We start from the raw sequence: 12,636 nt of genomic DNA, 5'->3' as shown, positions 1-12,636 counted from the left end.
TATATATATATATATATATATATATATAGAAAATATATATATAGAAATATATATATAGAATATATATATATATATATATATATAGAAATATATATATATAGAAAAAAAATTAATAATTAAAGTATCGATATAAAGAGTCAATATTAAAAATTCTTACCGACAACAACATGCACGATTCCCACTTCCACAACAATTTCCACATTTTTGACCGCAATAGCAAATTATTTGTGGAGCGCATGGCTTTGGTGGGGAACAAGGTGAACACGGTCGGCAAGGTGTCGTGCAAAGTCTTGATGGATTCGGTAAACACGTTTGTCCAGGTTTTCCACAACCACCACGACATCCACCTCCGCAACATCCACCTCCTCCACAAGTTGGAGATTCTCCGATGCACGGTGGACGACATTTAATAATTGATTTTTTGCAAACTGGCCGATCACTTGACGATGAGCAACAACTACGTCTATCGGCACATGGTGTTGTAGCACAAGTCGCACAAGATGTCACAACGCGACATGGTTCTGGCTCTCCTGAAATATAAAAATTAAAATTCCACCTAATATTTCTTCTTTATGCACGAATAATTTTAAACTGGTATTTTCCAGAAATATAGTTTTTACTTTTACAAAGACAAGCAGTTTCAACTTTCACTGTTCCACATGGAAGTCTAACACGAGGTCCGCACGGTCCACCGCATCCTCCCCGCATTCGTTCATTATCATCAAGTTCGTTCGATGAATTCGGGCCACTTTGATGACCGTACGTCATAGCGTCTTCTTTCGACGATGCATCATCTTTCTCGTTCATTATTCTGTACGCGCGCGATTCTGAATTACCTTCGATGCAATGATCTTGTCCACGACTCTTCTCGATGTCATTGCATTTACTTAACGTGTCTTCTTCACCACAGTCCGACGCGCTTTTTTCAAAATGCATTCTGCCACTATCTTTGGTATAATTTACATTAATATTTTCGTATCCGCCGTCGTTTTTACCAACCGATTCGTCCGCTTGCCAAATGTCGAAAGAATTATTGTATTCCTTTTTATTATCATTATTGCAACAGGGCCTATGATGATCATCTTGCATTTTCGAGATACAATTCTGGTCGTTTCCGCGCATATCCCCGAAGACGACGTCGTAGAATGAGACTCGTCGTCGGGAAGGCAACGGATTGCGAGGCGGTGGTACCGGCGGATACGCAAATTTTCGTCTTGACGGAATAGTGACGCTATTGGCACTAAATTCGTATACGGGATCGTATTTGTTAATTTTATTATTCCAGTTGATAGATGTCACTTGAGTTTTATCTGTGCTGGAAATATCTACGCTTAGAAAGCCTTATTTTGTCGAATTGCCATTGCACTGGAGTTTTAAAATAAAAATATAAAATATATATAGAAATAAATATAAGTTTAAAATTAATGACACACAACATGAAAATTAAACTATTAACTATAACGGTAAAAAGATTTTAAACTACCGATATCTTACCGACGGATTCTGTTTCCGATGAAAAGTGGTAAATACGAATTCAACGTAAATGCTAGTCTAATATATCCAATTATTTTTGCGCTTACTGCTAAACATTTCTTCAGAAATAGTTTACAAAAATCTGGAAGAATAGGGATACAGAAAATTCAGAAAATTTTATATACCTTAACTGAGCCTCTGTAATGTTGACTTCATTATTACTAAACGAAGTCTTTGGCTCAAATTGATCTGTATCTTGTTTCTGCACTTCAAATCGACAATCTTTCGCGTTAGTGTTATTCTTCTGCCACTCCGGAGACAACGTACTATTTTAATAAGATATCATTAACAAGACGTTTTAAAATGAATGTTTTAATGTTTTGGCATTTATATTTAGACGGTATAACCAAAAAAAAACGAAAATATATGTCGAGAATAAATTTAAACCTGCGAAACCTAGAATGTTGTCGATTGTACCACGTAGTTATTGCGGTAGGACTGGGTGGCGGATCACAAATTGTTGTCATCGAATTGACAATACCTAGATTTGCACACTCGTTTTCTATGAAATGTTTTTTTTCTTCGTCAAGACAAATATTTGTTTCCTCAACTTCACTTCCTCCACCACGAAGTCTATACTTGTCGGATTGATAATGTTGATTTCTGTTTAATGACGCGTTACCGATTGAGTTTTCTGCGTCGCAACAGTAACAATTTAATAATTCCTTGGAAAGTGCTAAAGTTGCAGACGAGTTTGGTATTGCTTTAATTGCATGATTCGCAGTGGATAAAAACAGACGAATATAACAATTCTTGCAAAATAATTCACTAAGATGTGTCACGACGTTACAGCTATTGAGTAATTTTCTACAGCTACCTATAAATTATAAATTCAAACAACTTTCATTTATAATTAAATAATGAAAAAAACATTACAGGGAAAAAAATAATTATCTTGGATCAATCTTATAATAATAATTTACGATACTAACGACAAGAGAAACAAAACGTATGCCAAACTTTTCCAAGAGCTAATTTTTCCTCTGCGAAGTAAACCTCGCGATTACAACGTGGACAAACTCCAGGCATTTATTAAGAAAATTTGTTCTTGTTACATAAATAAATAATATATCATAAGAATTTTTATATGAATTAATTAAAAATTTATATATTAGTTAATATTTTTTTTTACCGAAATTTTTCTGGTTACCTGTATGATATGTTTTAACATTTGTGAACGCTCGCAAAATAATCATGTAAAACAGTACATATTTCACACATACTTAGAACCGAAATTTGTAATAATAAATTTTTAATATAAAAACAATTTGTACAAATTCTCCAAAAAGTGTTTAAAAATGTCGAACATCAATGACTAATCAATGAAAAACAAAACATAATCATTTAAACATATAATATATATAATATATAATTATTAATGAATTATAATCTTTTTTATTATATTATTATATATATGTATATAATATTAATATATGTACATATATATATTAAAAATATTTGATTTATTGTGTAATAAGAATAAAGAAATATATTTATAATTATTATTATATTTATTATTATTAATAATATTTAAAATATATACCTTTTTATTAATACGTTTGCTAAATAGAGAAATTGTAATTCATATTATTTACATTGATAGATATATGAAAGTAGAAGTCAATGTGGCTGATCTATATGTAACGAACGTCAAGTCATAGTACAAGTGGCTCTCTGATTCAAAGAGGTTAAGAGAGCTGCTTAATAGAAATGGCAGCAATAAAGGGCCTGGGTAGAAATATCCCCTATCTGAGACAACAATTTGCTGCCCTTTTGGGAAATACCAGTACCAGTGTAAAATTTATATGCGTAGTAGTTTTGTTTTCTTATTGCCTTTCTTTTTCTACGGAAACGGTACGTCTGTTAAGTGTGACACCAGGTTATCTACTACCTCCAGTTTTTTGGATCTGGACAGCATTTACTTTTTGTTTTCTTGAAATACATTTTTGGGAAGTATGTGTGGATATCGTTACAGTAGGACTTTGTGGTAAATTGATTGAACCTTTATGGGGTGCAATGGAAATGATGACTTTTTTTGCTATCGTTAATTTTGGCGTCGCTGTCCTGTCAGCTTTATTTTATTTATTTCTTTATATGTGCACCAATGATCCAGATCTATTATTTGATATACATATCCATGGATTAACTGGATATATTGCAGGTACATTCTTATAAAATAAATTTTTATTATCAATTATTTATCATCATTATATGCATATCATATAACAATGTATTTTATTATATATTTTACATTGTAAATATAGTAAAATAAAATATCATAATATCATTAATTATAATATATATATAATTAATATATAATTATAAAATATATATAAATTAATTAGAGAAAAATTATAGGTGTTACAGTAGCTGTAAAACAAATAATGCCAGATCATATTTTAGTTAAAATACCAATTGGTAAAATTACAAATAGAAATATACCATTAATGGTTTGGATTATGGGAGTGATATTATGGCTTTTTGGACTATTAGAAGGCACTCATCCAACTATGTTTCTTAGTGGTTTATTAATATCATGGACTTATCTTAGATTCTATCAAAAACATAATAATGGTACACGTGGTGATATGGCTGATAATTTTACATTTGCAAGGTAAATTATATTTTATTGTTATGTGTGTGTATGTGTGTGTGTTGAAACAAAATATTGTTAATATTATATGATTATGAATTTGATTATAGTTTCTTTCCAAATGTCTTACAACCACCAATAGCAGTTGTAAGTAACACAATACATGGTTTTTTTGTACGAGTTGGAATTTGTAGAAAAGTGGTTAGAAGATTTGATATGTCCAATGCTCCACCTGGTCTCATTATAAATCTTCCTGGTATTGATCCACATGATAGCGAAAGAAGAAGGTTTGATTTTTTTTTTAATTATTTACTTAAAAAATATACAATATAAAATAAAGAAATTTTAATTACAATTTAAAGATTACTTTTTAAATAATAATATTTTAAATTATTTAATAATTTTAATTATTAATATTAATAATTTAATTTTAATTATTTAATAATAATTTGCAGGCAAATAGCATTAAAAGCCTTAAGTGAAAGATTGAGTAAGGATCATGCAAAACCATGGCAACAAGAAAGAACTAAAAAACATTCTCCAGTACCTCCTGCAGTTTCAATCCCAATTCCTGATACCACTACACCTAAACCACTTGCATCTCCTCTCATTCCTCAAGTTAGTGTTAATATACATAATCATGCTTCTACTAATACGTGATCACATCAGATAGACTGATTTCAAATTTATGTATAAATATATTAAAAAACTTTTAAAAAAAATATTAACAATTTGCAACAATATTGATAATGTGGCAATATTTAGTAAAGTAATAATTTTTTTAACAAATAAGCCAAATATTATTATAAAACTATTTTAAAGTCTAATAGAAAAGAAAATATAAAAAAATACTTCTAAACTTTATTATCAAATCATAAAAAATTCATTTGTTAATAGTTTTTGATAAATTCAAAAAATAAATAAATATATAAAATGTGCCTTGGCATTTGTAGCTTTTAATTAACTTTCAATTTCAAATATATTTTTAAATTTATAAACATGAAATTAATCTTTTTTTGTATTATTAAATTAGCATATAATATAATAAATTAATTTATCTATATTAATTATAATGCCATATTATCGATTGTGCATGTAATCTTTAAAAGATTCTTAAACAAAAAAAATATAGGATTTTACTAGTTTGTGATGATATTTTCCAAGAAAATCGTGTTCTTTGTTACTAAGAATTATAAACTCTATTTATGTAATTCAATATGTCAGTGAATGATAAGAAATTAATTTAAATTTTTTTAACAAACATGTTAAAAGTCCTGAAATATTGTATAACTGCAACATTGTCCGTCTTTAATATTCAGCGATAACTGAATAATAAAAATTATTAATAACAATGAATAAAAGTAGACTGGCTTCCAGTATAATATTGTAAAATAATTTTATTAGAAACAGATTTAAATTTGGAAAAAATTATTACTTCATTAACATGTTTGAAAAATATTTTATACAATCAAAGAATTACAATTAAACATTATGTATAGTGTAAAATGTTAATATATAATACACATACATGTTGAAATCAGATAACAGTTGTGAAATACAAACATTTTCAGCTTATTTTAAAATCATATTTTAACAAAATCTTAATATAAATCTTAATATGAAGTATATTTTACTTTTTGTATCAAAAAAGACTTCTTTTTAAAAAAATATGTACCATTGCATTATATCTATAATTTTTAGAATAATTATTTCATACGAAATAATTTCAATATATTCTTTTCATATTATTTTAAAAAAGATATATTTTTATATCTGTACCTAAGTACATAACATAAATTTATAAATAAGATTTGATCTATTATCTAAATTATAAAATTTTTAATATTCATACATGTATAATTACTTTTACACATAAATTTATATCATTTAATATATTATTTCATCATATTATATTAATTTATTTTATTAATGTTGTCAAATATAATTAAAAAATAATTAATATTCCAGTTGCATTTTAGGTACAGATATTCATTTAATTAAAGTATATTTTATTATATGTTTAATTTATATTTTGTTCATAAATAGTATTCTTTTTTATATTATATTAAAAAAATCAACTGCTGTGCCACAAACATATGTTGCGATTTTTTTTGTCATCTCTTAATATTTTTAAGCAATTGTTAAATATTGATTATTATAATTTAAACATAATTATTTAAAAATATATACATGAAAAGGTAAATGGAAAGTAGTTCGTATAAATATATATATATATAAATATACATTTATATATATAGCAATGTGGATAATATTTGATATAATAATAGGTTGTAAATATAAGAATTGATGTAAAACGTGAAGGGAACAAGACACCATAATGATGCAGTAATTATACATAGATAAATACATTAATATGTGCGTGATGGATTAAGATTAAAAACTATTTTCATGTATGATTCAAAACTGTCTTTTAAGAATGTATGTTATTCATATTTTGGCCTTCCACTGAAAAATATACTTATAACAAATTTTTAAGTACTCTTAATATACGATTTTTAGTCTGTCTCAATTAATATTTATTATTACAAATATGACTAGATTTAAGAAGCGAAAGGCCAGAATTGAGTGTATGAATAAATGAATCTTTGTTAATTTCATTAAATACATTATAAAAATATAATGTACTAATTACACATTATATATGTACATGTTATATATAATCAGTTTTGTACATATGTTAAAATCGTTATAGTCTGTACAATATTAAATTTTACTAAAAAAAATATATATTTCGTATTTTCCTATTCCGTATATAGGATAAAATTATTATAAAAATTAATATTGAATTATGCAATATGTAATAGAAATACTTATTTAAAATTTTAATATTCTATTATTTAATTTATATTAATTTGTTATATGTATATAAATAATAAGTATATATCATTTTCATATTATATAAGATTGTTTTATTCTTTGTTACAAATTCTCCTAAAATCTAAAATTAGTTTTATTTCTTTTTTTTTTAGCTTATTGTAAAGTGAAAAAATGGGAAATAAATAAATTTATGCACATGATTGAAATAATTTTATTTCTATAAGATTATATAATTTTCGCCATTGAATGTTGCGATTATATATCTTTGAAAAGTATAAAATATTTTGAATATTTCTTAATGATACATTACATTTAAAAAATTGATATTTACAATCATATTTAATTATCATTGCTTCCATAATAATTTTATCACAATTTATATTATACAATTCTCCACAATACATTTTTTCTTTACCTATAAAATTGTTGTTGATGCTGTGACCATTGAGTTTGTGGTGGTGGAGCTTGTTGTTGTGGAGGTGGAGGACCATATGATGGGTCCTGTATATATCCTGTTGGAGATGGCCTTATCGAAGTTGGTGTTGAAGATACATATTGCTGTTGCTGTGGTGGTGGTGGTGGCACATAAGATACTTGGGCAGGATGCTGAGGTTGTGGATAATATTGTTGTGTTTGAGAAACAGGAGGTGGTACATTATATCCTCCATAATTAACTTGTGGAGGTGGAGGAGGATAATAATGATGACTTTGTTGGGTATGTATATCATGTGTTGTTATAGCTGTATCTTGAATGGGCACAGTTATAAGATTCGTTCTTAATGGAGCATTATTTGGCGGTGGAGGTGCAGAATTTTGACTGTAATTTTGCATTGATAGTAATGCTTGTGGTCTATGTTGTTGTCTATGTTCCACTGGTGCTTGATTGACCATTGAATTCACTCTAGGATCATTTCCCATTATTGGTTGAACCATATGAGATTGTACTGATTTTATGCGAGTATTTTGCATAGCAACTGATGAAACTTTTGTTAATTGAGATTCTATTTCTGATTTAGAATGCACATATTGTGGAGGATCCACTTGCATGCCTTGAACTTGTGGTGGAGCTGATATATGTCTATGATTTATGTGAGCCTACAAACAATATATTTCAATATTTTTTAATAATCAAAATATTTAAAAATAAAAAGAAATTACCTGCAAATCTCTTTGACTAAGATATGTTCTTCTACAACCTGCATTTCCATATCTTGTTCCACCATGTGTGCACATAAACACAGTACCTAAACCTGTTTGTTCTACCCTAGAAACTTTTTCCATACAACGAGGACAAACTTTATCTTCTCTTTTAGCACAAGATAAACAAAAGACATGTTTGCAAGGTATCTAAAATATATAAAAATGTGATATTTATAAATATTATTATAAATATTAAACTAAGAAATAATAATAAGCACAACAACAAATCTTATTTATTTTATAATAATTTATTTTATTTTAAAGATATATTGATTATATGTTATAACTCTCATATTTTTTATAACTTACATTTTAAGCATTAAAAATTTACCAAATTGGATTTTATGACAAATATATAATTTATGGTATAATTTTTTTTAATATACACAAAAAAAATTCTTACCATACGTCCATAAATAAGAATTGGTTTTAAACACTTGTCACAACAATGTATCATGGGATTTAATACTTTCTCTCCAATGAGATTTACTCTATGATCCCATCTTAAACGTAACATTGGTTCTGGAGGACCTCTATTAATGGTTGTAAAAGTTGGAGCTTCTAATTGTGATATATCAGCTTCCAAATCAAACTGTTGTTCCAAAGGAAGCTGTTGAACTGATGGAGCTTCATGTTCTTCTAATTCTGTACCAGTTGTTTCTACAGGAGGTTCTTCTACTTGTTGAGGATTATCTTCTTCATCACTTTCAATGACCTAAATATATAAGTTATATATAAGTTATAATCAAATATAAGTATTAAGAAAATAAATTATATAATAAATAATTAAAAATTTTTAAATTATTTAAATTCACCTTTACTTGTTTCTTAGATCTACCTCTAGTTCGTCCTCGTGTTCTGCCACGAGCTCTACCACGAGTTCTACCTCTCATTCTCTTACCACTATCTTCTTCCATCATTAAAATTATATTTTATTATCTGTAAAATGAAAGTTTAATAGTTTTCATTTGCATTAAATTGAGAATAAAAATACTATTAAAATATAAAATAAAAAAAAAAAGAAAAATTAAAATACATGTAATACTTAAACAAAAGTTATTTATTATTTTATAAATTAAACAAATAAACTATTTTAGTTTTAAATTTTAATTTTTATATTTCAATATTTACATTGAGATTGGCACTTATCTAATGATATAGGTTATATTTCTAAATAATATAATTTAATATCAATAATCATATTTATAACAAAATATTATTTGTTAAAATAAACAACGTGCTAGAAAATGAAGTGCTCATATTCAACAATTAAAATATTAAACTTTTTTATTATTGAATGATTTAATGTTTTACACTAAACTAATCATTTCGTATTTAAAATAAAGAAATTAAGTTATTATAATTTTCATTATAGTAATCCATATGACGTATTAGATAAAATAATAGATATTGTTGTTACCTTGGAGACGATTTACTTTATGCAAAATGCAAGATCGTATATCGAAACTAATCTCCTGTATCTTTTATTTTCTCTATATCTATCTTTTTTTACAATATTAATCAATATTAATCAATATTTAATCTGATAATTTTTCATTTTCTTTAAATTGTTGTAAATAATATTAAAATATATAAAAAATATATTATTAAAAAGAAATTATTATACTATGTATAATGTATTAATAATTGAAGATAACTTCAAGGTGATTCAATGAAGAGAGTAGTTCTGAAACCAAACACTATATCTAACTCAAGTGTTTTTAACATAGTATTTCGTAATATTTAAAATTTTAAAAAATGTCTTGTTGTTCAGGAGATGATGATGATGAACAACGACATAATCCAACACATGTACGAGGATGTACAGATATTTTTTGGCTTTGTTGTTTTATTATATTTTGGTTTCTTATGGTAATTAAATTTCTTATTAAAAAAAAAAGTATTTTAAAATTATATGTATATAATATAAAAAATAATATTAAATGTTATTTATTAAGAAATTGTATATTATATAATAAAATATAAATTTCATTAATATAGATATTATTTATAGATCTTAATAGCAGCTTTTGCTCTTGTTTATGGTAATCCTTTACGACTCATAAATGGATATGACAGCTTTGGAAATACTTGTGGTATGAAAAATAATCCAAAATTTGGTAGTATGGAATTGTCTGGACAAGATACTAGTGATAAACCGTAAGTATTAACATTAAAATTATTATTTCTTATAATATATTTCTATAAACATATTATAAACTTTCATCAATATAATTTTAGATATTTATTTTTTCTGGATGTACATAATGTCACACAATCTTTAAAAATTTGTGTCAAAAAATGTCCAGATCGAACTATGACAACAATGAATGATATATGCAAATTTTATAAGGAAACAGGATCTCAACTTTGTCATGATAAGCCAGGGAGCAATTTAAGTGCTTGTAATGGAAATATAAAAAATGTAACAGGTTCTTGCCCTGAATTAGTTTACAATAGTATACCAGTTCTTAATCGTTGTATTCCTAAAGCTATTAAAGATGTAGGAGAAACTGTAATTGCTAATTTATATGGATTTATCAATTCATGGGATATTATTGAACAAATTTTAGGAGATTTATATAAAACGTGGAGAGAAATATTATCATTGTCCTTTTTAGCTTTTGGTATGATTTATCATATTGCTAGTTTAATATTTTTTAATTTTATTTTACTAATTTTATTTAAGCATTTAAATGAAATACTTAATTTCAGTTTTATCTCTTTTTATGATTGCTATATTTCATTTATTAGCAAATATTGTAACATGGATTGTGATGATTCTTGTCACTGTAACAACTATAGGTAAATTATTAAAATATAAAATAGTAAAAACATAATTCAATAAAATTTATATATGATTTTACAGGTGGAAGTATATTATTATGGTGGACATATATAGAAATTAAAAAAACTTTAGATAAAACTGATCCAAATCAACTTTTAGAAGAATCTGTTAGAAATGAAAGAGCATTTCTTGCTTTTTCTATTATTGCAACAATAATAACTGTAAATTATTATGATTAACCATTATTTTTATTTTTTGAATTATTAAAAATTTTGTTTCAGAATTTTTTATATATTTCAGATTATTTTATTATTGCTTCTAAGTATAATACGTAAACGTATTGAATTTATGACAGCATTATTTAAAGAAAGTGCTAAATGTTTAGCAGAATTACCAGGTTTATTGTTTCAACCTTTATTAACATTTGTTGCTTTGATATTATTTTTTACATTTTGGATAACTGTAGTTCTTTGTCTTGCAACAGCTAGTAAGTGTTCTAATTTTTTATGCAATTTCAAATTAGAATTAATATTTACAGAAAAAAAATTAATATTTAAAAAATTGTAGATTATCCTGGTACAAGATCTGTACAGATGTATAAAAATCATATATTTGATCCTTTAAATTTGAGTTTAATTGGAGAAAAAAATACATTTATTGAAGAGAAAAAACTTGATTTTTCCCTTGATTCATTTAAAAGTAAGTTTATATTAATATATATAATGCATTCTTTTTTTAATTTAGTATTTGTTACTACTTTGAAGTGTTTTAGCTTTTACACTTGTGGAATATGTGGATTCAACTTGGATAAAATATATGTGGTGGGTATATATCATAGGTTTAATATGGACATCTGAATTCATTATTTCTTGTCAAGATATGGTAATATCAGGAGCTGTTGCTCATTGGTATTTTAGGTAATATTATAAGAATAATTATTTTATACATATCTATGTAACACATATAGTTTTATTAGAATTATATTTATTATTTTAGAGGAAAAGATGCTAGTGCATCTCCTGTATGTGCTGCTATGGGAAATTTAGTTAGTTATCACTTAGGTTCTGTAGCTTGTGGCTCATTTTTGATAACACTTTTTAAATTACCTCGTTTAATTTTGACATATCTTCATGCTAAGTATGTTTAATTAATTTTAATATTATAAATATATATTATTTATAAAATTATATTTTTTCTATTATAATTTGTAATATAAATATTTCACAGATTTGAGAAAAATAAAGAGACATCTCCTTGTGCACAATGTGGTTTAAAATGTTGCATATGTTGTTTTTATTGTTTAGAAAAATTTATTCGATATATGAACCATAATGCATATACTGTTGTTGCTATTGAAGGAACACACTTTTGTAATGCAGCTAGAATTGTGTGTTATAATTTCAATTTTATTTTATCTATTATATATTTATAAAATAATGATATTAAAAATAACAAATTATATTTTTAAATTTTTAGGCATTTACAGCTCTTATTAATAATGCTTTACAAATAGCAGTAATTAATGGAGTAGGTGATTTCATTTTATTTCTTGGTAAATGTTTTGTTATGGCTGCGACTGGTAGTATTGGATTATTATTTATGAAACAAGATCCTAGATTACATTTTTATGCAGCTCCAATATTTATTGTCTGTGTGTTTGCATTTTTTATTGCTCATTGTATCA

General features: G+C 25.6%; 4 protein-coding genes and 1 long non-coding RNA gene across 9 annotated transcripts in view; 3 read left to right on the top strand and 2 right to left on the bottom strand.

Annotated features, from left to right (window-relative positions):
- Positions 1–2,058, bottom strand: part of LOC102676046 — a 3,095-nt gene extending 1,037 nt beyond the window's left edge. For 2 of the 3 annotated variants that reach the window (XR_004150487.1, XM_031510457.1), the window contains exons 1-3: positions 1,495–1,850; positions 621–1,365; positions 125–530 (exon numbers count right to left, since the gene is read on the bottom strand). Coding sequence is in view for 1 of the 3 variants with exons in the window: in XM_031510457.1 (XP_031366317.1) it covers positions 154–530; positions 621–1,122 (879 nt within the window). In the remaining 2 variants the exon portion in view is untranslated. Of the gene's footprint in view, positions 1–124; positions 531–620; positions 1,366–1,494; positions 1,851–1,920 lie in introns of those variants that run through there. The other variant, XR_004150486.1, reaches the window with a different exon arrangement.
- Positions 2,059–2,198: 140 nt separating this feature from the next.
- On the top strand, positions 2,199–2,625 carry LOC116185626. The gene is made up of 2 exons (XR_004150488.1): positions 2,199–2,332; positions 2,412–2,625. It is a non-coding gene; the product is annotated as an uncharacterized LOC116185626 (long non-coding RNA).
- Positions 2,626–3,159: 534 nt separating this feature from the next.
- On the top strand, positions 3,160–4,913 carry LOC102675907 (transmembrane protein 115). The gene is made up of 4 exons (XM_006615537.2): positions 3,160–3,694; positions 3,892–4,147; positions 4,237–4,413; positions 4,582–4,913. Exons 1-4 carry the CDS (start codon positions 3,244–3,246, stop codon positions 4,784–4,786), a joined length of 1,089 nt encoding a protein of 362 aa, XP_006615600.1. The 5' UTR covers positions 3,160–3,243; the 3' UTR covers positions 4,787–4,913.
- Positions 4,914–7,160: 2,247 nt separating this feature from the next.
- LOC102675592 (E3 ubiquitin-protein ligase Hakai) lies at positions 7,161–9,901 on the bottom strand. Of its 3 annotated transcripts, none has more exons than XM_006615536.2 (5): positions 9,799–9,901; positions 8,980–9,103; positions 8,568–8,879; positions 8,123–8,311; positions 7,161–8,059 (listed from the first exon to the last, which is right to left on the bottom strand). In XM_006615536.2, exons 2-5 carry the CDS (start codon positions 9,082–9,084, stop codon positions 7,376–7,378), a joined length of 1,290 nt encoding a protein of 429 aa, XP_006615599.1. In that variant the 5' UTR covers positions 9,085–9,103; positions 9,799–9,901; the 3' UTR covers positions 7,161–7,375. The 3 variants fall into 3 exon arrangements, with proteins under 3 accessions (XP_006615599.1, XP_006615597.1, XP_006615598.1); XM_006615534.2 differs by lacking the exon at positions 9,799–9,901 and adding an exon at positions 9,585–9,720; XM_006615535.2 differs by lacking the exon at positions 9,799–9,901 and adding an exon at positions 9,425–9,476.
- The window catches only part of LOC102679200 (CTL-like protein 1), a 3,082-nt gene continuing 283 nt past the window's right edge, over positions 9,838–12,636 (top strand). Inside the window, exons 1-11 of the mRNA XM_006615656.2 lie at positions 9,838–10,036; positions 10,179–10,324; positions 10,406–10,791; positions 10,880–10,969; positions 11,034–11,173; positions 11,253–11,439; positions 11,520–11,651; positions 11,725–11,869; positions 11,949–12,089; positions 12,180–12,339; positions 12,429–12,635. Of these exons, the coding sequence (XP_006615719.2) occupies positions 9,923–10,036; positions 10,179–10,324; positions 10,406–10,791; positions 10,880–10,969; positions 11,034–11,173; positions 11,253–11,439; positions 11,520–11,651; positions 11,725–11,869; positions 11,949–12,089; positions 12,180–12,339; positions 12,429–12,635 (1,848 nt within the window). The 5' untranslated portion in view covers positions 9,838–9,922. The remainder of the gene's footprint in view (positions 10,037–10,178; positions 10,325–10,405; positions 10,792–10,879; positions 10,970–11,033; positions 11,174–11,252; positions 11,440–11,519; positions 11,652–11,724; positions 11,870–11,948; positions 12,090–12,179; positions 12,340–12,428; position 12,636) is intronic.

This window comes from Apis dorsata, unplaced genomic scaffold (genome assembly GCF_000469605.1).
Source record: "Apis dorsata unplaced genomic scaffold, Apis dorsata 1.3 scaffold_227, whole genome shotgun sequence".
NCBI classification, from domain to species: Eukaryota; Metazoa; Arthropoda; class Insecta; order Hymenoptera; family Apidae; genus Apis; species Apis dorsata.
The sequence above is the reverse complement of the archived record's forward strand: the minus strand, read 5'-3'. Positions and strand labels throughout refer to the sequence as shown.